Here is a 27507-nt window from a genome sequence, read left to right on the forward strand (position 1 = left end):
AAAAAAAAAAAAAGAAAAAAAGAAAGAAAGAAAAGGAAAAGGAAAAAAAGAAAGAAAACAGTCAGTTCTATGTATTACAAGTAAATTTAAGAAACGGCAAGGCAGTTTGGTGGCCCTGGCTGCCAAGCTTGACAGCCTGAGTTCGATTCCTGGGACCCACATTGGAAAGGGAACTGATTCCCCGCAAGTTGTCCTGTGACCACATTATGTATGCCATGACATGCACATCTGTTACCATATGTGTCTTCACACATACACAAAATAAATATAATTAAACATTTTTCAAGGAGCAGGATGGGAGGGTAATCTGGCTGTGACAAATATCACTTCATTGATTACCCAAGTCGACTCACTTGTGAAAAGCACATCCTTTGGGTTTATATGTGTAGCAAGAGTTATCCATAATGATGAGGCTGGGTCTTTTGGAGTACCAGCAGGCGAGTTCTCCTTGGGAGTCTGAGTGGTCTGATGAGCAGATGAGAGCCTTCCTGCACTCTGCCTGCTGATGGAGGAACCTTTCCCCCTGTTCTGCTCTCTCGCTCAAGCAAGAGAGGGCCCTGTTTCTTGTGGGTGGAGAGACTCTCCTCTCCTCTCTTCCCTTCTGCTCTCCCTGCCTCCCCAGCACTGGGGACAGAGCCTCACACCTGACCTCAGTGACACCCCAGCCTCTTCCCATTAGCTCATTCCTACTTCATTCTAATCCATGGAGCTGGGAGTTTTGGTTGGTTGGTTTGGTTGGTGTTTGTTTGTTTGTTCTGTTCGTAAAGCTTGGATTCATGAAACAGGTGCTTTGTCAAGGGGAGGCATCTCTACACTAATTCTTTTTGAGTTATGTGCCTCAGTGATCACGTTCTGGCTGGTGCCCTTCCTGAGGGTATAGTCTAGTCCTATCTGTACTGAGCCAGAGTGCGCCTTTCTTCTCTGGGACAGAAACAAAGTAACTGAGTGAAAAACAGAGTTGAGGCAGTAGCAGCTTCCATCCTTCCCCTAGAACTGCGCTGATCATGGCGAGTGCTCCCGAAACCTAAAGGGCACGCGGGACTCAGCTGCTCATGGTGCTCCTGGAGGCTTGGTGGCACATGAATTTGACGACTGGCTTTCTGTACTTCCTTAGGCAGGAGTCAGCCTTGTTTTGCAACTGTTAGTAGAGAAGCCTGGGTGTTCCCTACCATGGTTGTATTGTCCGTGTGTGTTGGGGTACATTGTGTGAAGGTATCTCTGTATAGCCAATCGTTAATTCTGTACCAGCAGAGAATTAATACTGTCAGGATCTTGGTATCGTTATTTCTATGGCCCATCACTGGTCTCATATTTTATAAATATATCTTCTTCCTTGCCTGCCTAAGACAGTCTAGAATTGCATCTGATTGGCTCTAATAAAGAGCCGATGGCCAATACCTGGACAGGAAGTGAAGGGCAGATCTTCCAGGCAAAGAGAGGAATGCTGGGAGAAGAATTGACAGACAGAAGGTTTAGTCAGAGGACATGGACCGGAGGTAGGTAGACCTGGCCACATGGTGTGACATTGTACCAGTATTAGATAGGTCTGGAGACTGCCTCGCAAAAGGCCTGAGCTCTAAAATATTAGTAAGCCTCTGTGTTATCATTTACATCGCTGGTGGGTCTGAGACAGCCCTGCTGTACGTATGTGTAGTTCCTCCACTCCCACCAGAGGCCCAGGGCTGATTCCCGTGGGGGCTCCCATTGTCCACATGGTTTGAGCTTCCCGAAACCCCTGACTAGGCTCTGATTCCCCATTTTTCTCCACTTCTCCCATGAGACCACATTTAATTGCATCCCATGTTGTAGGTGTGCTTGAGACAGGATCTTAATGTACAGATCAGGCTATTCTCAAACTCATGATTCTCCTGCCTTAGCTTTCTCCAGTGTTGGAATTACAGGTGCTGTGCCACCGTGCTTCCCTGAGCAGCTTGGCACTTGCCAAAGTAAAACCAAGTATATACTAAACCCTGTTTCCTTCATCCCTCGCCCTTCCTTAGATGCACCCTTCCCTAGGTCTGCAGTCTCTGCTCACAGCCCTACCACGCCCACTCTGAGAATCTGTGGTTTGACTTCCTCAGCCTTCCCTTTGACCCACATTTGTGCATTCGGCCTCTTTAGGCCACGTCTCCTCCAGTTCCTCCATTCCTTCCCACTCAGTGGAGACCGCTATTCCCTGCTATCTTATTGGGTGAGGCAGAGCTAACTCAAGTGCCTGCCTCTTGAGTTAGCTCTGCCTCACCCAATAAGATAGCAGGGTATCTTTATCTAATAAGATGAAATCCCTGGTTCTTTGTAAATCCTGGCCATTGTACTTCAGTTAGCCTCTACATCCATGAAAGGTCTGATTTGGTTTGACTCATTTACTCAATAGGCAAATATATATGGGTCTGTGCTGTAGATCAAAGATAATCTCAGTCCTTGGGGACACACCCGTGAATTGAATAGAGAGGTAAGAGCCTGGTATTTGTAAAGCGTGACTTCTCTGGGAAGAGACAAGGAGAGAAACGGTCAACCAAAACAAACAAAACAGATGTAGAATTGTAATAAGCACTAAGACCTAAGAAAGGAGGAGAAAGAGCAAGAAAATCAAGGAAAAGAAAAAAGAAAGGGGAAAGAAAGCCTCAGGATCACAGGGTGGGGGTGGGGAGGAAGGAGTCTTGGAGGATTATGACCAGCAGGGAAGTCCTTGCAATTGAGGCATTACAGATGGCCACTGAGCTCTCTTAAGTACCTTCTTAGCCCTCCTAAGGGCATGGGGTTACGGGGAGAGACTCACTAAAGAATGGAGGCCAGCAATCGAGGTTCAGAAAAAAGTATAAAATATTACTAACTGGCGCTTTACAGAAAATAGATGCACTGGCCCTGATATGAGGTCCCTCACAGCTCAGACACCGAACATCCCCGCATGTCAGGGCACTAGGCAACTCCCTGGAACAAGAGTGACTCACTGGCCCAGTGACCCATTGTGCACTCAGGCTCCAGCTGGGAGCCATCACCATGCTGATGATGCTCTGACCTGCCTGTCCTAAGCAATGGAAGACCGCTTCCAGCCTGCTGGGCCCACCATATTCATGTCCCCAAATGAGATGGCCCAACTCTCTTAGGAGATCAAAATGCCAGTTTCATATAAACAGCTCCTTTCCAGGAAGAAAGAACTGAGGAGAGGGGCCCTTCTTTCTAATATCTTTACACGGTGGGCTCCGTGTACCATCAAAGTGTCTTAATGAACAGTCCTATAGAACATTCCCTCCATACACAGCAACTCTTGTAGATAGGAACCCCCCTCCTTACCCAAAGACAGAGTGGCCAATGACCTGCCTGCTTCACTTCTCTGCCCTGCCTGCTGTTTCTGGGGTGTTCCACTCTGCCTGTGTGCCTGAGGGAAGAGAAGCATGGACCCCTGGTGCTGCAGCCTCATCACAGAGAGCGGGGGGGGGGGGGATATTAAGAAGAGAGGCGCATTCTAACAGAGGGTTCCTGCCTCCTCCTCCTAGCCTCCTGCTGGGGCTCTGGGTGGGTGGGTGGCAATGGTGGACTAGCTGTTGTCTGGCAGAGCTGGCCCTGTGCTCCTTGGCTCCACTTCTACACTAGCTCCAAGGACAGCTGCTGAGTCTCCCTTTTGCTGACCTCAGAGTTGGTGACAGAGGAAACCCTGGACTTGTCTCATACACATCCATTACCTTCGTGGCCTTTCTCATGATGACAAGCTGGGACAAAACTGCTGTCTGTGGACAGAATTATTCTTATCCGTGGCTGTGGGGGCCATGGGTTGTGATGGCACCAGTAGAGGACTCATGTCTCCACAAGGGAGATAAAAGATACCAGGCTAACCCTATACCTTGAGACAGGTGACACAAGGGAAAAGTCAGGTGGTAAGTCCCTGATCTGCCCACCATCAGCTGTGTAGCTGTTCATCTTTTTGTTTGCTTGTTGAGAAACAAGGTTTCTCTGTGTAGCCATGGCTGCCCTGAAACACGCTCTGTAGGCAGGGCTGGCCTTGAACTCAATAGATCGGCCTGGCTCTACCTCCCTAGTGCCACCACACCTGGCCTAGCTGTGTCATCTTAGGTGAGTTTGTGCTTTAGAGCTGAACTGCCCACATTCAGGTGGCAGTTCACTTGCTTCCTGTGTACTGTGGCCTTTAGCCTGTGCTTAGCCATTTTGTGCATTGGTTCTCTAAGTTCCAGTGACTGTGAGGTCTGCTATAAATGAGACCCAGCTTTATCTCTCCACTGTAAAGTGAGACTGGGGAGACCTTGTTGTCCACACTCCATGGTGGCTCCTGTAAAACCTATGTGAATATACTTCAGGCAAGCTCGGCAGCAGGCATGTCAGGCGCTTAGACATGCCTCTCTTGACCTTAAGTGGTCCCTGGCTGTGGCACCTGTTGAGTGGAAACACTTGTCATTAGGTAGATTGACAGCTGCCATTTGAAGCCTTGGCTGGAATTCTTCCCACTGGGCAAGTCCTGGGTGGCACTGCTCAGCATGTGTTCAGCCTTTAACACTGGATTAGTGACCTATGCTATTGGCTCCTTCTAGAAACCACCAAGTCTGGCAAGCAAGGAACATCCAGCTGTTGCTGTAATTTTCCTGCTGGAACTTGAGGCTGCCGGCTGTTCTTCCAACCACCAAACTAGGCTGACCCCAAAGTGGGATGTTGCTGTCTCCCTTAAGGCCCCTCTCCCAGTATGTTGGCACTGTTTGACACTTGTAAACCTTATCACCTCATTTCAAAAATGTGTCTGGTGGAAACACTTAAGTGTGAAATCAATGTCACCAAGCACATTCATCGCAGGGCTGCAGTGGGGGAGAGCTGAGATAAAGCCATAAAGAATCCAGAGGATGCCAGGGCCTGATCCAGGCTGACCGAGTGAGTGCCAGCCCTCTCCTGACTTGACTGTTGCAAAACATTCCAGGATCCTGTCTTGCCTCTTGTGTGTTTCCCTTGGCTTTGTTTTTCCTACGTTACTTTAGGCTGGGCTCCTGTGAGTCACAAGAGAAAGTTGTCCCCTCAGGGAGGAGGAAGGAGGTGAAGTGTTCCCTTTCATGGCCAATGAAGAGGGACAAGTTGGGTGTACTCATCACGGTTTCCAGAGACAGAACCAGTGGGACATATGCAAGACTACCTGAGGACAATGTCCCTTCGTCTTTTCTAACACCTTCTGGTGCTAGAACACCTTCTGATGCTAGGCTCATAAGGGCCGTATCTCCAGAGAAGTCTTCAGGGGGATGGTGTAGACAGGCTTGAAAAATCACTCAGATGTACCACATCATAGTACCATAGAGATGGTGTGGACTCCTGGTCTGCCACCTGCCTCTCTAGGGCAGTACTGCACACACACACACACACACACACACAAGCTAACAGCATGCTCTGGGACCAGGTGCAAGGGTTTAGTGTATGGTTTTTGTATTGTGGCTAAGTAAGTGACCATGGAATCCAATGACTAGGTTAAATACATGATCTGTGCACAGTTGTTAGGTACATGATCTTTGCACCATGGTTAGATTTATGGTCTGTGCACCATGATTAGATTTATGGTCTGTGTACCATGATTAGATGTGTGGTCTGTGCACCATGGTTAGATACATGGTCTCAGGACCAGATGACTGGGTTCATTTTCAGCTCTACCACTCAGCAGCTATAGCTGCAAAACATCGTCAGTATTGTACTGTGTGATGTGAACATGGACTTAGCATGGGAAGGTCTTAGCATGTAGTTACAATTTAGCTATTATTATACTATGGGAAGCCCTTTATAACCTACTAAAAAAAGAAAGATGATAAAATGGACTAATCTTTCTGGAGTTTGCACCATGAGTATATTGTAGCTCTGCTTTCCCCTCTTGTGGGTTCTAACTGACTTTGGGTGTTTTAGCTTTGGCTGTGTCTTATGCTATCTTGGAAACTTGTTTCCCTCATTCCTCCTCAATAAATGTGATATTCTTGTGACATCCCAGTTTGGATCTTGGAAGAACCTATGACTTCTCTCCTGAAGGGAAAAAGGGCATCCAGCCAGGGCCCTGAACTTGGTTAGGAGCCCCTTGCTGATGACCCTAAATACCGAGCTGCCAATCAGAAGGTTGAAGTTTCACAGAGTCACACAGAAGAAAGCCCATTGACAGGAAAAAAATGATTTAATTAAAGCAAAGGATGTGGGTTGGAGAGATGGCTCAGTGGTTAGGAGCACCAACTGCTCTTCTAGAGGTCCTGAGTTCAGTTTTCAGCAACTATGTAGTAGCTCACATCCATCTGTAATGGGATCCAGTGCTCTCCTCTGGTGTGTCTGAAGACAGTGACAGTATAATCATATATATATATATATAATAAATAAATTCTAAAATAATAAAAGTAAAGGGCTCAGTTCAATCTCAACACCCAAGTTAAACAAACAAAAGACAAAACAACCAGGCATGGTTGAGTGCATTTATAATCCCTGCACCAGAGAAGTGGGAGAGGAGAATTCCTGGGATTTACTAGCCAGCTAAGTTAGCCTAACCTGAATGCCCCAAGTCCTAGTGAAAAGATATTGTCAAAAAACAAAAACAAAACAAAACCAGAAAATAAAGTAGACAGCTCCTGAAGAGCAGTACCTGAAATATTGACCTGCATGGGGAAGTCATAGACTAGTCAAGATTAAGCCTGAGCATACCTTGAAAATATCTGATCAAGAGAAATAAGTGATTTAGAATTTAGATGGTGTGAGGGGTACCTTTGACATGGCTTGGTGATTAAGAGAACTAGATGTTCTTCTAGAGGACCCAGGTTCAATTCCCATTAGCCACATGGTAGCTCATAACTGTCCATAACTGCAGTTCCAAGGATAAGAGGCCCTCTTCTGGCTCCATGATCACAGTAACACATGTGTTACTGTGATCATGGAGCTATATATATATACATATATAAACACTCATACACAAAAATTAAAATTAAAAAATTTAAATCTTGAGTAAATATTGATATCTGAATTCTTACCCTGAAGTAATTGAGAAGAAATGTAAAGATTCTGCAGTTGGGAGGCACCAAGAAGTAAGACAAATTGCTGAATAGATATATAGATGAGTAGATGAGTGGATGGATAGATGGATGCATGGATGGAGGGATAGGTAGATGGATAGAAAGATTCATGGATGAAGGAATAGATATGAACAGAATGCATTCATGGCTGGAGGAATAGACATCTAGATAGTTGATGCATGGATGACATGTGGATGTGTGGAAGACTCAATGAATGGATAGATGAGTGCATGTGTAGAGGAATAGGTATCTGGATAGTTGATGCATGGATGACATGTGGATGGGTGGAAGACTCGATGAATGGATAGATGAGTATATGGATGGAGGAATAGGTATCTGGATAGTTGATGCATGGATTTGTGGATGGGTGGAAGACTCGATGAATGGATAGATGAATGCTTGGAGAGTAAAATCTAATTGCAGAATCTTTGTGGCAAGTATTTTGATATTACCTAAGGTTCTTAAATTTTTTCTATTTGAAAAATGTTCACATTTTACCAAAAGTACTATAAAGATGTTAGAATAAAAGGGAAGGGCCTGTAATAGGAAAAACACAAAAAAACAGATTCCAGAACTGGTAAGATGGCTCAGAGGGTAAAGGTGTTTGATGCCCATCTGGACAGCCAGAGTTCAATCACCAGGACCCACAGAGTGGAAGGAGAGAATTGATTCCCAGAGGTTGTCCTCTGACATATGGGCTATGGCACGCACACGTGCGTGCACACACACACACCATAAGGTATAAGAAATTCTTTTATTTTTTTAGGCAGCTGCTTAGAATATTTACCAACATTTAAAATACTGTAGAAAATGTAACTAGACATGTAGGTGTCCTATAGTAGGTGCTCCTTTTTTAAGTTAGAAAATGAGGGATGGCGAAGGGGAGGCAGGTGAGAGGGACGTATGCACGCTGATGCCATGGACAGAAGAGCCGAGAGGGAAGGGAGGTGAGCACTGAAGTCAGAAGGAAACTGTACACAAGGTCACACGGGGCCTGGAGCTCACAATGAGTTCTGACTTTGAGTTCTGAGAACCACAGGAGCAGGTGGAGGGTGGTTGGCTGGGAGAGGCCAGGCCTCTCGTCAGAAGGTCTGTGGCTTCTGCATAGGGCAGAGGCTAGAAAGGGATGAGGGTGGGACAGGGAGACCAGGCAGGACCCCTGATGCCAGGGCAGGGAGGGGTTAGATCTGGGTGTGCTCAAAGGGAGTCCTCGGATTTGCTGTGACAACGAAGTGAAAAAGGATCAGGATCAGTTAAGGGTGTAGCAAGCTTGTTTATGTACACAGCTGAAGGAGTCCATAAGCGTTCCTAAGACAGCAGTGGGTAGTGAGGGTGGGGAACGGATTGGGAGCAGGCTGTAGATCTATCTGTGAGATGTGTACTTATTAGAGCAGAAGTGCCAGCATGCAGGTGGGCCATGATTGTGTTCTGGAATCCAGGAGAGTTCAGGGATGTGAGTGGATGGTAAAGCCTACCAAGGTGAGCCTGAACCACTGCTCATTAGAGCCAGGAAGATGAGGGCCACAGCCTAGGTGCTGGCACCTGCGGGCCAGGGCGGACCTTTCCATTTAAACACTGCCAGGAAGGCACTGTCCTTCTCCGGTTCCTCTCATCTGTCATTGTTCCAGAAGTAAACGCAGGGGATTCAGCTATTCTATTCCAAACCCACTATGGGCAAAGGGAGAAAGGGAGACCCTACCTGCTCCAGGACCCTCCAGGTCTGGCTCCTTCTCCCATGCCTACCTGGTTTCAATTTCTCAGCCCCTCTCAGCCCCCAACTCCAGCCCTGTCCAGGCTCCCCACTGGTCCACAACCACCTCCCTCTTCCTCAGTCTTGCCATTTCTTCTGCCTCTCTAATTCCCCCAGCTCAGTTCTCCAATCATGTTCCTTCTCCTATATGACTCTTCCTTGGCTAGAGTCGCCAATCTGTACCTTCTCCAACTTCTCTGAACATTCTTTGTATCTGTCCTTCTCTACTTCCAACTGTGCTTTCTCAGTTCCCTGAGGCAAAGGACATGAGTCCACCACCCTCAGAGCCGTCTCACAAGTCCCCACACATCTCAGGAGATCGGAAGAGAATTGATGATCTCGCTACTAGTAAACTCTGCCTCTGACCTGGGAAAAGGAATAGCAGCTTGGTGACCTTGAGCCTGACCTCTGACACTAGAGGTCACATTTTCACCCTTGTTCTACAACCAGGAACTAGTTACTCACTCTTCCCACTGGCTGTGTGCACAGCTTCTCAGCAGGCGGTTTGAGCTGCTCCAGAGCTTAATCTAGTCTTAGTGCTACTGTTAATGTTGCTCTCCTGAGCAGGGACACACGTGAGTGCCACAGTTGACTTTCTCGGCTAGCAGGAACTGGTCTGAGGTAGCCCTTGGTGCCTTGGCTTCAGAGACCTTGTACTTTAGGTGGGAAGATGCCACAAAGCCTGAATATTGCCATAGGGGTGAGGACTGTGTTTACAACTTCCAGACCAGTGCCAGCTTGAGCATACTCAGAAGACTAAGGGAAGGGCGTTTGCAAGTGCAACTCCCAGGACCCAGAATCTGTGCTCCCTACTTACACTGTTGATGAGAGGAAGAAGAGGAGGAGGAGGGGGAAGAGGAAGAGGAGGAGGAAGAGGAGAAGGAGGAGGAGAAGGAGAAGGAGGAGGAGGAGGAGGAAGGTTCTGAGACACTCCAGCCAGTGGGGAGAGAAAGAGGGAAATGGAGTGTTTCTCTTGGAGGAGGTATTTCTTGAGAGGAAGCGTGGAGATGGGAAAAAGCTAGTGTGGTCACTAAGTGGAGTGTAAGAGTCAGGAGGAGCTAGGTTTGAATGAGATACGAGAGAGCTGGGCTGAGGATGCCGTTCTATTGGTAGAGTGTTTGTCTAGCATACACGAAGCCCTGAGTCCAATCCTTAGCACTGTCTAAACTGGGTATGTTGGCACACGCCTCTGATCCCAGCACTTGGTGGAGGTGGAGGCAGGAGAATCTGAAGTTCAAGGTCATCCTTTAACTGTCTATCAAGTTCAATTCCAGATTGGACTACATGAAACCGGGGTGGGGGTGGGAGGGCAGAAGCAGTCAGAGAGGTGGATGGGGCAGGGTTCCACTAATCAAATGAGTTTTAGCAGCTTGCCAAACACGGAGCGTGAAGTGTCTGTGAAGAACCTTCCTTGGCCAGGCCTTCCAAGGACTCCTTGGTGGACACACCTCCCATGAGGTCCCCTCTTTGTTGTTGTGCAAAGTGAGACTATAAACCCCTCCAGCCTCCACCATGAGCCGCTTCCCTGTAGGCAGAAAGCAGATGCTTGGCTTCAAACCCTTTTCACACTACAATATGAACAGTAACAGCCATGGGCTTCCTGCCTGCGTTCAGATGAGTCTCTTGTCCCAACAGCCCAAGTCTGTGAAGCCACCCTGGCAAGTACTGAGGCAGAGCTCTACCTAAGAGAGCCGGCATGCCTGGATGGCTATTGTTACCAGGGAGACCTAGCAGGCCACCAGGTCGCCATAGACTTTTTGTGCTATCTGACTGCACAGGTCAGGCCTCATCTAGCCTGGGAACTTCCGTCCTGGGGAAGCACGGGAAGCTTAGTTGGGCATAGCCCTGCCGTCCCCTGCAGAGAGGCCCTGTGAACCCAGGCTGAACTCTGGCTGCATTCGTGTGTCCTCAGTGAAGGGAAGGAAGGAAATGGCCTCCCTCCATTCTCACCATGAAGTTCCTGGTAACTCAGGCTTTGTCCTCTAAAGGCAAGCTATTGAGAGCATAGGCCTAGGTTCAGATCCAGATGTGGCGGTTTACTTGTTACACGATCTTGAGAAGAATTGCTTGCCTTCTTTGTCTCCATTTTTTTTTCACCCCTTCAAAACTGAAGACTGTGTTCATGACTTCCAAGCTGAGGGGTGAAACATTTACAAATGAAACTGTCCTCAGAGTCTGCCTTTTCCCATGGTCATATGGCTCACCGTGTGTGTGTGTGTGTGTGTGTGTGTGTGTGTGTGTGCGCGTGTGTGCCTGCGTGCAGGTGTTGCAAGCATGTATCCCTATGTGCTTTGAAGGTCGGAGTATCTTGTGCTAACACTCTGTGCTTTATTCCTTTGGGTCTCCCACTGGGCCTGGAGTTAGAGCTTCTAGTCACCAGGCTCCAGTGACCCTCCTGTCTCTGCCCCCAGCTGTTCTGGGGTCACAGGTGTGTGCATAGCTACACCAAGTTTGTTTGTTTGTTTGTTTTTAACATGGGTGCTGAGGATTTGAACTCAGATCCTTAGCTCCTCATGTGTGCACAGCAGGGGCTCTTACCTGCTGAGCCATCTCTCCAGCCCTTGCCTTACTTTTCTATGCCTCCATTTCTCCACTTCCAAGGTGGGTGTGATGCTAACACTTTCAAAGTGTGATCATAAAGATGAAACACAAGAAGTGGTTGGGGAGGTGGCCAGCAAGTAGGAAGTGCCGGCAGAGTGCTTGTGAAGTATGTTAAACTTCATTTCAGCCAAGGGCCAAGGCAGTGGTCAGCAGGCAATGAGTGGCAGATCCCCATTTCTATTGTTGCACAGCACCTCTCCATAGCCTTGGCCCATATTGCACCCAAGGAGAAGGGAGACAGAAAGCAGAGACAGAAACAAATACTGTAGACTGTTGCGGGACTGTTGAGCCCTGGCCTAACCCTGACTCTACTTGGTGGCTCTTGTCCTTTCCATCCTGGGTCCCAGCATCCCCATTTATGGGTTGGGAGGAAGGCCAGTTGGAAGGTGCACTGTGCCGTTGAGAAATTAGTAATTGGATTGTGGAAATGGCTCAGTATATGAAGTACTTGCCATGCAGTGTAAGAACTGGAGTTCAGATCTCCAGAAGCCACATACATGCTGGCTAAGTGTGGCAGCACATCTGTAATCTAGGCTCAGAGGCAGGGATCTACAGTCCGGGCTGGCTAGCTAGACTAGCCTGGGTCTGTGAGCTCTGTGCTCACTTGAATAATATAGAAAGTGACTGAGGAAAACTCCGGGTGGCAACTTTACAACTTCAGGCACACACACACACACACACACACACACACAAAACTGTGCACACATATGTACCCATGCCTATACTTGTAAACATACATACATACCCATGCATACCATACAAATATATACATGCAAAAAAGGCAGGTGGAGTTGGGGAGATTGCTCAGTCGTTAAGAGCACTAGCTGCTCTCACAAAGGATCTGGGTTCAGTTTCCAGCACCCACATGGCAGGCTACAACTATCTGTATCCAGTTCCAAAAGATCCAACAATCTTTTCTGTCCTTCATAGGCACTTACAGGAAAAGCATGTACATACACACACACACACACACACACACACACACATATATATATATATATATATATATATATATATATATACACACACACATATATATATACACACACACATATATATTTAATGTATGTATATGTATGTATGTATGTATGTATATAGATTTTAAAGAGTCATGCTTTCAGGGCCCCTCTGAGGTACAGCAAGAGTTCTATGTAGTCCTCACTCACACCCCACTAGCATTTATGTCTTGGCTAGGTATACTGGCTGTTGTCCCCCCTCCTGCTCCTTGATAAATAGTCTGTTTTTCCATGTGGTATTTGTCTCTTGTCGAGAATGTGCAGGTCTGAACTCTTCTAAGCTTATCTTTACAGTGGATTTCCTGCTGGTGGTAGATCTGCCTGCTCCCCAATGAGCAATAATTCACATGGCCCAAGTACACAGATAATACCGCCATCCATGATGTAGGTGGCCTTGGCAGCCCCCTACTCCTTCTGTCTGGGTGGGAAGCTGCAAACGTTAACCCCGGCTGGCATGCACCCAACATCCCTCTCATGGTCAGAAAGCCAGAACTGAGTTGGCGTTGAGTGGGTGGGAAGCTCATTCATCCATCAGCTACGTGTTGGGCCTCCTGTGCGTACCAGGCAGTGGATGTGTTCCAGGCACACAGATAACACAGCGGATGGGGCAGCTCTTGAGACCCAGCCAACGATAACATGAGAGCTTTGTTCTGGGGCAGCAGTAATGAGTGAGCCAGCAGAGAAAAGTATACAGTCTAATTTAGGAAGGCCTTTGGGCTGTGTGACAGTGTGTGTGTGTGGGGGGGTCGTGGTATGTGTACATGTTTGCTCATATGTGTGTGTAAGCCAGAGGACAACCTTGAATGTAACTCTTCAGGAGATATTTACCTTGTCTGTTGAGATAGGGTCTCTTTCCTGCTGGTGGTAGATCTGCCCACTCCCCTGTGTGCAATAATTCAATCACCCTAGTGCACAGATAATACTGACATCCATGATGTAGGTGGCCTTGGCAGACCCCTGCTTCTACTGTCTGGGTGTGAATCTGCAAAGTTAACACTGGCCTGAGCCTCACAACCTTAACTAGGACGAGGAGTCAGTGAGCCCCAGGGATGCTCTGGTCTCTACCTCCCCAGAGCTGGGCGATAGGTGTGCACCACCAAACACAGCTTGGGCTTGCTCTCCCTGTTTTTGTTGTTGTTGTTGTTGTTACTGTTGTTATTGTTGTTGTTTTAGCATGGGTACTGTCACTCAGCATAGGTTCTCCTGCTTGTTCAGGGAACACATTACTGATTAAGACTGAGTTTTAACCAAAAGCTCTATTTATTGAAAGTCTGCTCTCAGTGGTAGTTTCTGGCTGGGTCTGTGGAAAGGGGAGAGTCCTTTGCCTCTGAGTTCAGTCTGCTGAGCCACGCCTGTCCAGAGCCTCCACTGGCCATGGGCATCCCTGGAAGCCAGGGCTGCTCCTCTGCTCAGACACACGGCTGCACAGTATTTGACCCCTTGTCAGAATGCCAAGGCCCATTCTGATCATAACTAGCATAGTCCAAGGGGGAACTGTCCTGCCTCCACAACCCCAGCCAACAGGCCCTTGTGCCAGCCTGGATTTTCTCCCCTGCTATAACTAAGCCCATTGGCATTTGCTTTGATTAAGATTATGGTATGACTGGTATCTCTGAGATTCAGGCCCAAAATATGTAACAGAGCTTAGGATCATGGGAAAGCCAAGCATTCACTGATGGAAACCCAGGTGCCACCAAGAGGGCTGGATGTGAGACCTGGCTAATGTTTGCACTCTCTATGTACAACAGCCCCTGGCTGGAAGAGAGGAGGTTCCCTGCCTTGTCTGGAGACTGGAGATGGGTCAGGCCTGGTGAACAAAAACTGCAGAAGGCCTCTGTCCCCTTTCTGCCCTTCTTCACCCTACATGCTCCGGCTGGCCCAGCCTTGGCCGTGGAGTGACAGAGCTCACCAACAGGAAACGTGCAGTAACTACAAAGACATGTAACGGGTCCAGACTTCGCCCCCAAAGCAAACCACACAAGCGTGGGGTTTGGAGCAGGCTCTGAAATGACCATCATTGTCTGGCTATGTGGAGCAAGAAGCCGTATGGAGGGTGAGATAAAGTGTGGATTTGGTCTGAGAAAGCTGGTTGTCTCCAGGCACCTCTGTCCAAAGAGGAAGCCAGTGCCGCCACCCCACCCCCGTCCCGCCCCCATGTACTCTCCAAAATCTCTGGGGGTGAGTCAAATCTCAGCAGTGACTTCATTTCCTCTAACTGGGTGTCTATAAACTCTTTGGATGGTTCCAGCCAGTAAACTATGCTGATTGCAGTGTGGGAGCTTCTGATAGGCTTGATCGAGTCTTCCTCTGGGACCTTGGCAGCCTAGGGGAGTGAGACAGCCAGAGGATGGAGTGTTTGCTCAAGAAGGGGGATGTGTTTTTAAGATAACATTTAATCCCAAGTAGAGGGAAGTTTCCAGATGTCTCAGCCACGTCCGACAGTGAGTGAGGGGCGGGTGATGGTCTCCTCCATTGTTGCCTAGCTGAACAGTTTCATCTATTCGTCTATACCTACCTGCCCTTCCCCCACCCACCCCACCCTCACCTGTGAGCTCCTGCCTCTGCTGGACTACTGCCATGCTCTCAGGTCTTACACAACACCGAGCCTATGCACAAAAATAGGTGTTTGTGTGCTTATCTAGGTCACCATGTGTCCCCTCTTCTGTCCTAACAGACTGTGTCCTCCCTGGAAAAGCACAGGATCTTCTTCAACGTCCAGCGACTTGGCATGGACCTTGTACAAATCCCTGTTTGACTCTTCTTTACCTGTGGCCCCAGTGCCAACAAGACCAGTGCATTTAAGACCGTCGGCATCTGGGTGCAGACTAACTCTCCTCTTTCCCCCTGCCCTTTCACCCCTCTTTCTCTCTGAATGGGCTCCATCAACCGAGAAAGTTGGTTTTCTTTTTATTCTACCAAACCAGAAGCAGTATCACACAGTAGGCTCAGGAGGAAGATCATCAAGGTTTAGATCCTGGCTTCATCCCTTTCAGTCTGACCCCATGGACCAGTTAGCTACTTTATGGCTTTGTGCCCTGATTTCTCCATTTGGGAAGTGGTCAGAGTAAAGGTTCTCTTGTATGAGTAATGCACTTCCTGAATTGAAGAAGTCAAACACATGAACCTGGGTGGGTGCTCCACAGATGTGGGCTACAGTGGATGACAATGTTGATGATGATGGTGGTGGTGGTGATAAAGATGTCGATGATGATGGTCATGACATGGAAACCCCTCCTGTGATGTCCCTTGCAGTCCATCGTGCAGAATTAGCTTTTCCCCTTTTGTGTATGAAACAGAATGAACTACAAGGCATTCTACTTATTTATTTTAAAGTTCAAATTTGCCCCATGGCCTGAGAGTCGCTAGAAGCAGGCTCTAGTTTTCAGTAGTAAGACTCCAATACTCAGGGCTAGAGAGCTGGCTCCATGGTTAGGAGCACTGGGTGTTCTCTGGGAAGATCCAGATTCAACTCCTAGCACCCTCAAGGTACCGCCCAATCATCTCTAACTCCAGTTCCAGGGGCTCTGGTACCCCCTCCTGGTCTCCATGAGTACCAGGCACATGCCTGATGGCACAGACATACACTTAGGCAAAGCATCCATGTGTATGATACAATTCAAAACTTTGTAAAAACAAAAACAAAAACAAAAACAAAACAAGAATCCAACGTTTATACCAGTGTGTGGCACACTTCTTTTTAATTGCCTTTTTCTCATACCATTTTTGTTTGTTGAGCCTTACCTAGAATTTGCAATCCTCCTGCCTGAGTTCCGGGATTGCAGTCATATACCACTGTGCCTGAAGTTTTCATTTGTTAATACTATGTGTGTACTGCACATGTGCAGTGCCCATAGAGACTAGAAGAGGGTATTCAATCCTCTGGAACTAGCGTTACCCCTGGACTGGTGAGGTACCATGTGGGTGCTAGAAATTGAACTTGGGTCCTCTAGGAGGAGCAGCCAATGCTTTTAACTGCTGAATCATCTCCAGACCATTTTCCTTTTAGATAAGGCCTCACTACTTTATTGTATGTAATATAATCAACATACTATAAAATTAATCCTACTAAAGTAGATAACTATCACCACTGTCTAATTCCAAAACATTCCAAAAGGAAACCATTTGTCCAGTAGCACTAGCTTCCCAGTCTATTCCTTTCCCCTCCCCCTTAACTTTATCACCACTAATCTTTCTGTCTCTACAGATTGCCTGTTCTGGAGTTTAGATCCCCAAACCCACATCAGTGGCAGCTGGGTGTGGCAGCCCATCTGTAATTCCAGTGTTCAGAAGGTGGAGATCAGGGATCCCCAGAGTAAAAGCAAGCTAGCAAGCTAGACTGTGTCAGTGAGTCATGGGGTCACTTGAATAATGTGGGGAGCAATCAAGGAAGACTCTGATGTCAATTTTGAGTCATACGTTCACGCATGCCTGCACTCACACAGACAAACGTGCATTTGCACCCGTGGTATCACACACATATCATGGCTTGCTTATCCGTCAATTCATAGGCTCGTGAGTTGTTTGCATCTTGGGGCTGATATGAAAAAAAATCCTTCCCTTGCTGTTCACGGAGGGGTTTTCAATTCTGAGTGTATGTACCTAGGATTGGGACAGTTGGCTAATACAGAACCTCCATGCTTAACTGTTAAAGGAATCGCTATAACAGACTGAAATCGTTTGCACTAGCAATATGTGGGGTTTGAATTTCCAGCTCTTGATTCACATGCTCCATCAAATTCAAGCCTTTACTACTGAGGGAGTAACCATTCACCATGGCTTGGTTTTGCATTTTTCTGTTGGGACCTTTCCATCTACTTTCTGATTCCTTGTATATCTTTATTGGAGGAAAATGCTATTTTAATTTTTTCTCTAAGTATTTTAATTTATTTTTCATTTTAAGCTGTAGAGACTTTATGCATATTAGATACAAGTATGTTTTCAGAACTTACAAGTTATATGGCTTGCAAATATTTTCTCCCATCAGTGTGCCTGTCTTTTCCCTTTCTTCTTTTCCTTCCGTAGGCTGGGGAAGGGGTTGGGGGTTGGGAGCTGAGACAGGCTAGCCTGGGCTTACAGACATACACCATACATTCAGACATAATGGTATTCTTTTCACTGCCTTAACTATAATGCTTTTGAAACATCGGTTTTATCTTAAGCTTTATTTTTATTTGTATCGGGGGCATCTGTATGAAGATGCAGGATGGGCCAGAGGAGGGTGCCAGATCCCTGAGCTGGAGTGGTTGTGAGCCACCCAACATGGGCACTGGGAATAAAACTTGGGGCTTCTAGAAGAACAGAGAATGGATGCTCTTGGCCACTGATTCATCTCTCCAGTTCCAGCACCAAAGTTTTAATCTTGACAAAGTCCAGTTTGTCAATATGTTCTTTTGTTGCTCGGCTAGCCTATGGCCACAGGAACGATGTCCCATACACTTCCACACCACAGAAGCACATTCCTTTCTTACTGTGTACTTGTTTAGTGGTGCTGAAGATAGGTAGTCCAGAGCCTGCACACACTAGGCTAGCTCCCTACAGCTGAACCGCATCTTTAGCCTAATATACTTTCCAAAGGGTGATCCTGCTGACAACAGCCCTGTGAGGAAAGGCAGCACTTGACAGGCCTGGTTCAGGAAAGGACAATAAGAGGTGGTCTACCGGGGCTGGAGTCAGATTTGGTCTAGCATTGCCTAGAACCACCTGTGCATCTTACAGTGCCTTCTCCCGAAAACCCTTTGCATGTTCTACCTGGGTTTGGACAGTGTCCAGTCTGTGATAGACCTACAGGGAATATATACTGGGCAGATGAATGACTGGTCCTGGGAGATGCACAGAATGCTGTGGCTGGTGAGGCAGGACCTCTGTGACAGCACTGCATAGACACTCAGGGTTTCTCCCCTTTCCCTCCACAGTGTCTCATCGTTGGAGGAGGACCATGTGGCTTGCGCACTGCCATTGAACTTGCCTACCTGGGAGCCAAAGTGGTTGTGGTGGAGAAGAGGGACACCTTCTCCAGGAACAATGTGCTGCACCTCTGGCCCTTCACTATCCACGACCTGCGGGGCCTGGGGGCCAAGAAGTTCTATGGGAAATTCTGTGCTGGCTCCATCGACCACATCAGTGAGTGGGGCTCAGTGTGGGGGTTCTTGGTGCTTCAGGATGATCCAGGTCTCACTGTTCATGGACCCATCTTGCTACATCTAGGAGTCCCAGATGGTCTTTGACCATGGATGCTCCATTCATCCAACTCTCAGGTGTTACCTGGAGGACTGTGAATTAGTTACTTTCTTTGGTTGAGACCAAATTCTTCACCAGGATCAGCTTGAGGAGACATTTGTTTGGGTTCATGATTTGAAAGGCTACAGCCCCATGTGGTAGGAAAGTAAAAAAGGTCAACAGCTTCATGGCTGCTAGCTCATATCTGGGCAGACCCAGAAATGGAGAGACCCTGAAGAATGGCCAGGCTATAAACTTCAAGCTCTCCCTGCTCTTCCTGTATCCACTTCTTCCAGCTGGGTCACATCTGCTACAGGCCCTACAGTCTCCTAAAAATGGTACCACTGGATGGAGCTCAAATGTCAAACACATGAGCCCATGAGGACCTTTCACATTCAGACCATGATGGTCTGCTTTGTGGCTTATTCTGGGCTCTGTCTTAAGTCCCGTTGGTCATGGACCCTGGGATGCACTGCTTGCCAAAATACCTGTCTCCAGGGCCTACGTGCTTGACACGTAATAGATGAAACAATAAACATCTGCTGAGTGAATGAATGAAATACAGAGCCCAGAGGCAAGTAGCAGAGACTGTACGCTCAGGGAGCTCACTAGATTTTTGTCAGTAATAAAATATGCTTTAATAGAATGAGTCACACTCCCGGGAGGAATGTGAGAGAGAGAATTCACAAAACCTCTAACAGGGCCAGATGGCTGAGACCTCCTTGTGCAGAGACATTTGCGCAGTGCACTGCTAGTGCTGCAGAACAGGGCAGGTGGTAGATCAGAGGAGTGACGTAATCGTATGTGTAATCTCTGACGGGTCTATCACCAGTGTCCCTTAGAGCTTTGAAGACAAAGAGGGAAGACAACATAATGTGACTTCAGGGAGGCTGGGAATGGAAGTTGAAAATATAGCATCTGAAGATGCTGGCCAGCCTCAGAATGGCTGTGTCGAGCGCAGCTCCTGTTCCGCTGTAGGTCACTTGTGGAATCCTGAGGCTTTGGGAGAGGCAGCATCCCTCTTGCTCTCAGCGTCACAGAGAAGAGGTCTCCAGCTGTCATACACTCCAGCTTGCAAAAGTCAGGCAGATTGTGTGGGGATTTAAGTGTTTGATTTAAATACAAAGCATCTCTTTTTTATTTCCTCCTGACCTGCTTCAAACTCCTTACTTTCTTCAGGCCTCAATTTTCTCTCTTATAAAACAGGATGAATTCTTTCCCCTTGAATTGTTAAAGTTACATGGGGTCAGGTTTGTAACATGCTAGCGACATGTCTGTTGTGTAGTAAATTCTAAAGTACTTTTTGTGTCCAGTGGTATCTAGTAATTGGGCTGCCACGTGTGGCCCTCAGACCTAAAAGAACGCCACACTTTTCCATGGGGGTGGATGAGAGGGGAGCCCAAAGAGCCATGTCCATGTGAGACCAGAATTGATGGGAAGTGTGTGGGGGTGTGGGTGGGCCTGGAGAGAGTGAGCAGCTGCTAAGGGTGTAATTTATTCAGACACAGAAGAATTTACCAGCAGCAGCCCCAGAGTGTATTCCCACTTTGGGATGAGAAAATTCCAGGAGTTCAACAGAAAGAAATTTGTATTTGCCCAGAAAGCCACAGCATGAGCTGGCAGGATGCTCTGTCCCACCCAGAGGTCTGTCAGTGAGAATATGGAATGAGGCTTTGAGCGGGGCGCTGAGAGGATGTGGCATTCCAAGGGCAGCTCTGTGAGAATGGAGGTGGGGGACTCATAGAGCTCCTACTGTGTGCTGGAAGCCAGAAACCTTGATACTGTGAGGTGTATCCAAGCCTCCCCTGGAAGAGCTGTCTTCTCAGCAGGTGTGGCCCTGGTTTTATCAACCCAGCTGTCCGGCATCTGTTCCGAGGTAGGCAGTCTCCGTCCCTAGCCCTGCCTCAGGCTCAACATTGCTCAGCAGTTCTCTGTATGACTGTGTGAGGTTTCTCTGCTCCCCATCACGGTTCTTCCAGTCCTAGGTTCTTAGCAGGTGCCTGGGTCCTATGCCTGAGGGAGAGAGGCCATTGACCTGCCCATGACACACTCGTTGTCCCTCCTTAGCGTCCCAGGACGGAAGCCAGTCCCCACCACCAGTCTTCCTTATCCTCACCCTGGACCCTGCCCTCTATGGAGACTCCATTATTATTCCTTAGCTCAAAAGGATTTGTTCTAGAAGAGGAAGTGTGAACTGTGTATCCACTCACACTCCTCCAGTGGTTGCCTACTTCTTTTTTGTCACCACACTAAAGAGATTTTTTTTTCCAGAAGCTTCCAGGCTTCTGGGTGTCCTGGCCTCGTGTGGCCTCTACTGTCATCAATATCCCCAGGGTATCTAATTCTCCCAATTAGTCCGTCCTCTCGTGGAGTCCCAGCCTAGGCCCCATCATTCTGTTCATCTGCTTCCTCCATTAGAGAGCATGCGTTCATCTTTCTGTGCCTAAGATGACACCTGCCACTTTGTAGGTACTCAATGAATATTAAATACCCAGGCAATACAGAGAAGCCTACAGCAAGCTTAAAGCTTCTTACTGTGAAGAAAAATGCTCGGAGGAATGCCCCTTTGTACGAGTGGTAGGGAACAAACAAGGTTGCACTTATTGGAGGCGTTTGAAATGGTAAAAAGCAGAGAGCACTGAGCCCAGTTGGTGGGGAGAATTCCCTGCCTTTCCCCTTCCCATTGGAGAGGGAGAAACTTTAGGCATAGCCCTCATCCATGAGCCTCTTCTTGTGACTCCTGACTCTCACTAGCTCCTTCTCTGCCTTCATCTCATCAGATCCAGAGTCTGGCTCAGCAAAGATGTAGGAGAGACAGACAGATCTCTCTAGTTAGAGTAGCACGGTGGAGCTAGAGCAGAGCTGCCAGGTCCGACAGAACTGCACCCGTGGTCCACTTTTTGCTTCTGTGTGGCCTTGAGCCGTCCTTTGACTCCATCAAGTCTCAATAGCTCCTCCATTAAATGAGAATAAAAAGGATCCCCAAATGAAAAGCCTTGGAGTGTCTGGTACAAACTCAGCCCACGTGGCACTGTGCTCTGGGCTCTCTGGGCCACACCTACCCCCCCCTCTCTCTGTCTCTCTCTCTCTCTGTCTCTCTGTCTGTCTGTCTGTCTCTCTCTCTCTCTCTCTCTCTCTCTCTCTCACACACACACACACACACACACACACTGCGCCTGACTGTCCTCTCCCTTCTTTCCTTCCTCACAGGTATCCGACAACTGCAGCTCATCCTCTTCAAGGTGGCCCTGATGCTGGGAGTGGAAGTCCATGTGAACGTGGAATTTGTGAGGGTGCTGGAGCCTCCTGAAGACCAAGAGAATCAAAGTACAGTCTGATTTTTCCCTCTCTGCCTTGAAGGCGCAGATTCCAAACAGAAGGCTGGCCGAGGCTATCTCTGCAAGTTATTTCTGCTGGGAGCTGTTTGGCACACTTCCACTGGCAAATACTTTACCTTTTTTGACCATTTCTGTGGCTTTGGGCTTATTTTTCAGCTCCCAGCAAGGGTGGGGGGGTGATGGTGGAGTTATTACCATGCCATGAAGCCTATAATTTGGTTACCCAGTCCCTAGGAAGATACAACTTTGACAAATGATGTCCAGTCAGCGGCAGAAAAGAAGACAAATCTGGTAGTGTAATAAAGTTCACACATACTTCAGTTCACATACAGGTAGTTACACCTGCTATACCCTCAAAATACCTTAAAATATAGCAAAGAAGCTGAGATGTCTAGAACAGTTATAAAATAAAGATTTTAGGTATTTCTTGGTTTATACATGCCTTTTTTAGAGTTTTATTGCTGTGAAGAGACACCATAACCATTTTGTTTGTTTGTGGGGGTTGTTTGGATTTTGTTTTGTTTTGTTTTGTTTTCAAGACAGGGTTTCTCTGTGTAGCCAGAGGCTATCCTGAAACTCACTCTGTAGTAGACTAGGCTGGCCTCGAACTCACAGAGATCCACCTGCCTTGCCTCCCAAGTGCCAAGATTAAAGTGTGCACAGCCCAGCGACCATGGCTATTCATATATAGAAAACCATTTAATGGTCTGGCTTATAGTTCAAAAGTTCCGTCTGTTGTCATCATGGCAGGAATAATGATGGCATGCAGGCAGAAAGGGTGCTGGAGAGGTAGACAATGAGCCACTAGGTCTGGCTTGAACTTCTGAAACCCCAAAGCCCACCATTTTCTCCAACAAGGCCACATCTCCCAATAGTGCCGCTCCCTATGGGGGCCATTTTCATGCAAACCACCACTATACATATACACATACACATATACATAGTATGTATACATGTATTATACACATATATAGTAATACATGTTATTCCTGAATTGCTGAGATAGTCTTATGTAGCCCAAGCTGGCTCAAACTTGTTATGTTGCCAAGGATGACCCTTGAACTTCTAAATGCTAGAATTACCTGAGCTGTCATACCCAGCAGTGTTTTTAATTTTATTGAGTTTTAATTTATAGATCATAAGGTGCTTTCATCTGGGCAGATTGTTGATAATAGTCTTCTTTCTTCTTTTATTGTGCACATTTAAATTGTGATATTTTAGCTGAGCATGACGGTGCACACCTGTCATCCCAGCACTGAGGCAGATGGCTATGCTTTCAAGGCCAGCCTGGGCTACATACTGATAACCCATCTAAAAAACAATAACTAGAGGAAAGGAAAATTAAATTCTGATTTCTTTCACACACCATAATCACGGGGTTTGTCCATCCAGGTTTATCCTCTTGTTTCCTGCCTTGGAAATGCTGAGTTATGAGGCTGCATGTGGTGAAGACTTTGGAGTTTCCCAGGGAGGGCATGCCCCTGACTTTTCCTGGCCTCTGCCCAATATATTTGATAACTCAGGGAGGCTTTTCTTGCTCTTTTAGTAAGACATTTCATTTGGGGCATTCAGAGACTGTTTGCTCTTAACCATTGGAACATCTCTACTCTAGCAAAGGTCAGCCACGCTAGGCACAGAGTTGGCAGTGCCTCCCTTTCTCTTGGCTTTGTTCTGGAGCACTGACACAAAACCTGACCTTACCAGAGAGAAACTGGATATGGACTGTCCATGTATGCCCTGCCTGCAGACTAGGAACCACAGGCTACCCAGGAGAGTTACGACAAATATGAATAGTAAGCTTAATTCAAATAGTATGAGAGGAGTTTTGCTATTAAAAACCCTCCATTTCCCAGTTCTCAACCATGAACATTGTATACAAATCATATGTCATAGTGTCAAAAATCTAGATATGTCTGATGCCTGGCCTTCCTTCAGGAGGCCCCACTGGGTCATTATCCATTTCTCATGGCCAACAGGGAGGGATAGTATCACTCTCTCACCCTGCCTCTGTCAGCTCATCTACTCTCTCTGCCCTGGTAGAAGTTGGATGGCGGGCAGAATTCCTTCCTGCAGACCACGCCCTGTCTGACTTTGAGTTTGATGTCATCATCGGTGCTGATGGCCACAGGAACACGCTAGAAGGTGAGGACTCTTCTTTGGGGGCTCGGGCTGAGAGATAACGAGGGGAATCGGAGAAGGAAGATGAAGGTGGCAGCCATTCTGCTTTCCCTCTTGCTGGACCTTAGCATCTCCAAGTGAGATTATGGGTAGCAGAACCCTTTCAGAGCACCACGATGAGGGATGGGGGAGGGCTTATCTGTGAAAATGCTTTCTAAAGGGGGGATACTGTGGGAAAAGTCAACACAAACTCACTGAGCTGTTGTGCTAGCCGAAGTGCACTCTGACTTCATCTAAGGCAAACATCTCAAGACTTTAATGGCATCCATTCATGTTCAAGGACTCCACAAACCAACAGAGAAACCCTCTTTCTTTATAACTCTTAAGCATACCCACTAGGCAGCTAGGCAAAGTGTCAGGATTCAAAGCCATGCTTCTCTAAGTCAGGCAGGCAGGCTTCCTGCGCTCATTCACACTGAAATTGTTGTCTGAGACCAGGGATGATAAACCATGTGCCACCAGTAGAGTCTTTCAGAGTAGGGACAGTTGTGATTTCTGAGTTTGCTTCTTTCAAGGGCCACAGGTTACAGACAGATCGCTGGGAAGACTCCTTCTCTGAGGACAGCATGCACATGCTGACTTCAGCAAGTTCTGAATGTGTGGGCCTCCAGCTCAGGCCTCCCCTGTCAGCGAGACCCTGTCCGGTCTCTACTTGCCCCGCCTTCATGCTCACATCCATCTTCTTTCAGCAGTATATGACAAGACACTTCAAAACTGCTAACATGAGTACTTGTATGGTTTGTGGGATTGTTCTAGTGGCTTGGGAAAAACATGAGTCTGGATATTTGAAAGCCTAGGGTTTATGCTCAGCCTACTATCGGTTGGACCCTCCCAGACCAATAAGTAATCAAGAAAATGCCACCACACATGCACCTTCAAGCCAGTCTGATGGGGGCTACTCATCAGTTGAGACGCCCTAGGTTTGTGTCAAGACAAAGCCAGCCAGCCCACATACTAGGTACCAGCCACTAGGAACAGGTATATGGGTTTCCTTTGCTAGGCTTTGGTATTGCTTGATAGAAGTTTCATCCCCACCTCTGTCTTTGTGTTTACAGAGCTTCCCCTCAATGTGTATATGTGCCCACCTTTCCCTGAGAATAATGACATCAGCCACATTACAGTAGAGGCTCTACTCCAGTAGACCTTATCTTAAATAAGCCCTTCTATAATGACCCCATCTCCGATAGGGTCACATTCGGAGACATCAAGAGTTAAGACTTCATCAGTGGGAGGATGACAATGCAGTACAACCTATAACAACAAATATGGAAAGAAAATGTGTTACCATCCGGTCCTCTGAGAGTTCAGTCAAATCCTATTTTTCAAAAGAAGATTTTTCTTTTCCATTTAAAATCCTAACAAAATCATTTGGATCATGTAGAGCCCTAGTGTGGAAGGGTCTTCAGAGTGTGTTCAGGGACATACCCAGCATGTCCGCAGAGAGCTGAGCTCTGTGGTAACCTGCTGCACAGATCACTTTGGCCACTGGTCTGTGGATATGTAAGCAGGGTGTGTGGTCCAGGATAGAAAAGAACAGAGCCCTCCTGACTTCAAAATGCCTCTTGTGGACACAAGCCTGGTGCCTGCCTGTCCCAGAGCGCCTGTCCCCACTGTCTGTGGGGCACCGAGAAGAGTGTTCTCAGCAGTGCTGCTGAGTTCCCACCCGAACTAGAGAACTGACACATCACACATCCACCTTTCCCTTCTGCAGGCTTCAGGAGGAAAGAGTTCCGAGGGAAGCTGGCCATCGCCATCACAGCCAACTTCATAAACAGGAACAGCACAGCTGAGGCCAAGGTGGAGGAGATCAGTGGTGTGGCCTTCATCTTCAACCAGAAGTTCTTCCAGGACCTGAAGGAAGAAACGGGTGAGAGCCTCATCTCTAAGCCAGACCCTAGTCACAGTGGGTGTGTGAGTGGATGTGTGTGTATTTGAGCGTGCATCTGAGTATATATGAGTGTATATGAACATGTGGGGGGGGGGAGAGAGAGAGAGAGAGAGAGAGAGAGAGAGAGAGAGAGAGAGAGAGAGAGAGAGCGCTTACATGTGTGCACACATGTGTGGTAGCCAGAAGACAACCTTTAGCATCATTCTTCAGATGGTGTTTACTTTTGTTACTGTTGTTGAGCAGACCTCTCACTGGTCTAATACTTGACAAGTAAGCTAGGTTAAATGATGCCCAGGGGCCCTGGAATCTGTCTCCGCCTCCCCAGCACTGTGGTTGTAATACCATGCATGCTTGCCTTCCCCCACATCATGGAGTCTGGGAACCAAATCCCATTCTGCAGTACTTGCAGATCATGCATTGTTTCTGACTAAGCCATCTCCCTAGTCCCTTGTCCAAGATTTCTGAACTGTTCACAGACTTGCTGGCTTCCAATATTTGCTGGAACTGGAGAAAGGAACAAAGCTTTCTCTCCATCCAGTAAATGTCCAGAGGTCCTTCAAGGACAAGAGGGATTCTTGAGAGAATGTTCTAGGTGTTGTGTATAGAAATAGACAATAGACTTTGCTGATAGCTAATGGCCATGAACTGAGTATGTGTCCTATGTCGGTGCTCAGTAGTGTGGAATACAAAGACAATGTTAGCCCTACCCCTTCTGGAGTTTCCCCTATCCAAAGAGGGTACCCACATAAAGCACTGTAACACAGGATAGTCAGGAAAGCTGTGCCCAAGGTCAGCATGCTGGGGACACTCTGAGGAGGGAACTTATAATCTGACGGGAGAACCTGAAGGATCCCAGGTGCTTTACACAGTATATTAGCTGCCCCTCCCTATGAGACAACACAAGGACGCCACTCCACTCCCACCCCACCATGCTCTGGTAGCAGTTGTCACCTAATGACAGGTACACAGAACAGAAGGTATTGACTCAATGGTTTTGCAGATATTCTTTTGAATACATGCTACATCCCAAACACTGGGTGCATAGCCTGAGGCAGATCAGCAAGCCAAGAAGACATAATCTCTGTGGTCAGATAGTCAGTAAACGAACAACTCGTGCTCATGAGAGTAGAGGAGAAACAAAGAAGAACTGACCTTTTTATAACCTGACCAAAAATGCACATTGTTCCTTGAAAAGCCAGTGCAATGATAATGTCAAATGAAGCCTCGACAGGCATGGTGGCACTTGCTTGTAATCCCAGCACTTGGAAGGTGGAGGCAGGAAGATCAAGGTTAGCACCAGCTACATTGTCACTTTGAGGCCAGCCTCAACTATAGGAGAAATGAACTCTCTGCCCAGTCTGTCCTGGTGCTGTACTGACATTTTCCCTCAGAGCCTTACATGCTTATCTCATGTGGCTCCAGTTCTAATCAACATATCCATTCCCCTCCTCCTCTTCCTCTTCCTCCTCCTCCTCCTCCTCCTCTTCCTCCTCCTCCT

At 47.4% G+C, this 27507-nt stretch overlaps 1 protein-coding gene across 9 annotated transcripts in view; it reads left to right on the forward strand.

Moving 5' to 3' along the window:
* Mical2 (microtubule associated monooxygenase, calponin and LIM domain containing 2) overlaps positions 1 to 27507 on the forward strand; it is a 129916-nt gene that overhangs the window by 59840 nt on the left and 42569 nt on the right. For all 9 annotated transcript variants that reach the window (XR_003845298.1, XM_021194165.2, XM_021194157.2 and 6 more), the window contains 4 exons: positions 18302 to 18509; positions 21816 to 21932; positions 23984 to 24085; positions 25833 to 25988. Coding sequence is in view for 8 of the 9 variants with exons in the window: in XM_021194165.2 (XP_021049824.1) it covers positions 18302 to 18509; positions 21816 to 21932; positions 23984 to 24085; positions 25833 to 25988 (583 nt within the window). In the remaining variant the exon portion in view is untranslated. The remainder of the gene's footprint in view (positions 1 to 18301; positions 18510 to 21815; positions 21933 to 23983; positions 24086 to 25832; positions 25989 to 27507) is intronic.

Source organism: Mus pahari, chromosome 1 (genome assembly GCF_900095145.1).
Source record: "Mus pahari chromosome 1, PAHARI_EIJ_v1.1, whole genome shotgun sequence".
In the NCBI taxonomy this organism is placed as follows: domain Eukaryota; kingdom Metazoa; phylum Chordata; class Mammalia; order Rodentia; family Muridae; genus Mus; species Mus pahari.